At 68.0% G+C, this 1,930-nt stretch overlaps 1 protein-coding gene across 1 annotated transcript in view; it reads left to right on the plus strand.

Annotated features, from left to right (window-relative positions):
* The window catches only part of EMIHUDRAFT_120908 (hypothetical protein), a gene marked incomplete at both ends in the record, with an annotated part of 2,086 nt that extends 1,601 nt beyond the window's left edge, over nt 1-485 (plus strand). The window contains 2 exons of the mRNA XM_005760816.1: nt 226-265; nt 321-485. Coding sequence (XP_005760873.1) covers nt 226-265; nt 321-485 — 205 coding nt within the window. The remainder of the gene's footprint in view (nt 1-225; nt 266-320) is intronic.
* Nucleotides 486-1,930: the final 1,445 nt, after the last annotated feature.

Here is a 1,930-nt window from a genome sequence, read left to right on the forward strand (position 1 = left end):
GGAGGGGGGGGAAGAAAAGCGGAGAAAAAAAAAGAGGAAAAAGGGGGACGAGACGAAAACAGAAAAAGCCAGAAGACAGCACACGACCGGACTGGCGACTCCGGAGCGGAGGGGGGGGGGGAGAGAGTGCGGTGGGTGGCGGTGCCGACGGTCGGCGCCCGTGTGGCGCAGGTGCTCGAGTCCCTAACCCTAACCCTAACCCTAACCCTAACCCGTGTGGCGCAGGTGCTCGAGTCCGAGCTCGGCGTCAAGGCTCGCCTGCCGCGTCCGCGCCGGTTGGCGTCTTGGGCCGCTTCGTCACACGCCTCCGCTCTTTGTAGGCCAATCGCACGATGGTCGAGATGGCGCCGGGCGACGTGTCCGCGACCTATGCCGACGTCAGCCACGCGCGAGAGCGATTGGGCTATTCGCCGAGCACGTCCATCGAGATGGGCCTCCATCGCTTCATCGAGTGCGCACGAGGAGCAGGGAGGGAGGTCGCCTAGGCATCTGGCTAAGCCCCTCCTTCGCCGCCACAGGTGGTATCGCTCGCCGAGGTTTAGGGCCGAGTTTGCCGAAGGTGGAGAGTGGCAGAGGACAAGAAGTAACTTTTGATGAGGAGGCGCGGGTGCGGTGGTTGGGGCCCGATGTGTGAGCGCGGAGAGAGACAGAGGAGAGAGGGGTTTGGCGCCCATGGCGGCGTCTGGGAAGCGCGGAGATGGGTTTCGCGAACTCAGTTGCACACAAAAACACAACCCCGGACCCAAGGCTGCAAGCAAGCACAGTCCACAGACAGTCGAGAAGGGAGAGACAGCATACAGCAACGACCCAGTCAGAAGTCAGCGCTGGGTACCAGGAAGGCGAATGGCGATGACGCGGCCTCTAGTGTGAGCTCTAGCTAGTGAGCTCATACGCACGCGCCACGCCGGCAAATCGCGACTATATACAGCTAGTTAGTTAGGAGCCGACCGACCCTCGCGTCCGGTGCTCATCGGCCGGGCGGGCCACCCGCCCACGCACCGCCTACGCGCAGCGCGTGCGCCGCAAACTCGCCCGCCGAGAGCGCCGGCCAGTCGCCATCGGCCGTCGCGAGAGGCCTGCCCGGCTGTCGCCGCGGGGCCCCCACGAACACCACGCGTCGGAGGCGGTGCCGCGCGAACTCGCGCGCAAAGTGCACGCCCACTGTGTGCTCTAAGTGGCTGAAAAAACAATCAATTGTTTTTTGAGCCCCTACGCCCTCGGGACGCGCACCGCGCTACTGCGCCCGGGCCAGGGGTGTAAGGGAACACACTAGGGCACACCAGGGCCGGTCTAGCCAGCCCTATCCCGCCCACAGCCTTCGAAAACGCACAAAAATCGCACCGCCGGAGCCGCGGCGAATCGCCGCTGGAGGCCGCGTGTCGCGCCACCGACGGCCGCACGTCGAACCCCCGGCTCCGCGCCGCTGCTCCACCGCGCCGGCCATCCAGCGCGCACCCCCCAAGCTGCTGGTGCCCTCTTAAAAGGCCACAAAGCCTCGAAAGGAGCCGTCGACCGTCACCTAACAGAGGGGTGTCGGCCCCGGGCTCGCCGCTCTTGCGAGCGGTCGGCGGCGTCTAGGGCGGAGCCAGCGGTGGTAGCGGTGGTGCCGGCGTGTGCCGTGACGGAGGGGGTGGCGGCGGGGCGCGGACGGCGGGGTGCGGCGGCCGAGGCTCGAGCGGGGGGGGCGGCAGCGGTGGCACCATCGTCGGCGGAAGTTCGACCTGGCGGGTGAGAGGTGGAGGCGCCGAGGGCGGAACCGCTGCGGAAGCGGCGAGGTTGGAGGCGCAGAGGCCGAGGCGGCACGGGCGGCGGCGCCGACGGCACTGCTGCGCCGGTGCAGCGCCGGGGAGGGCGGCTGAGGTGGCGCGGACGGCGGTGGCGAGAAGGCGGGCGGAAGCTTAGACGGGTGGTGGTGGAGGAGGAGGCGGCA

This window comes from Emiliania huxleyi, assembly GCF_000372725.1.
Source record: "Emiliania huxleyi CCMP1516 unplaced genomic scaffold EMIHUscaffold_739, whole genome shotgun sequence".
In the NCBI taxonomy this organism is placed as follows: domain Eukaryota; phylum Haptophyta; order Isochrysidales; family Noelaerhabdaceae; genus Emiliania; species Emiliania huxleyi.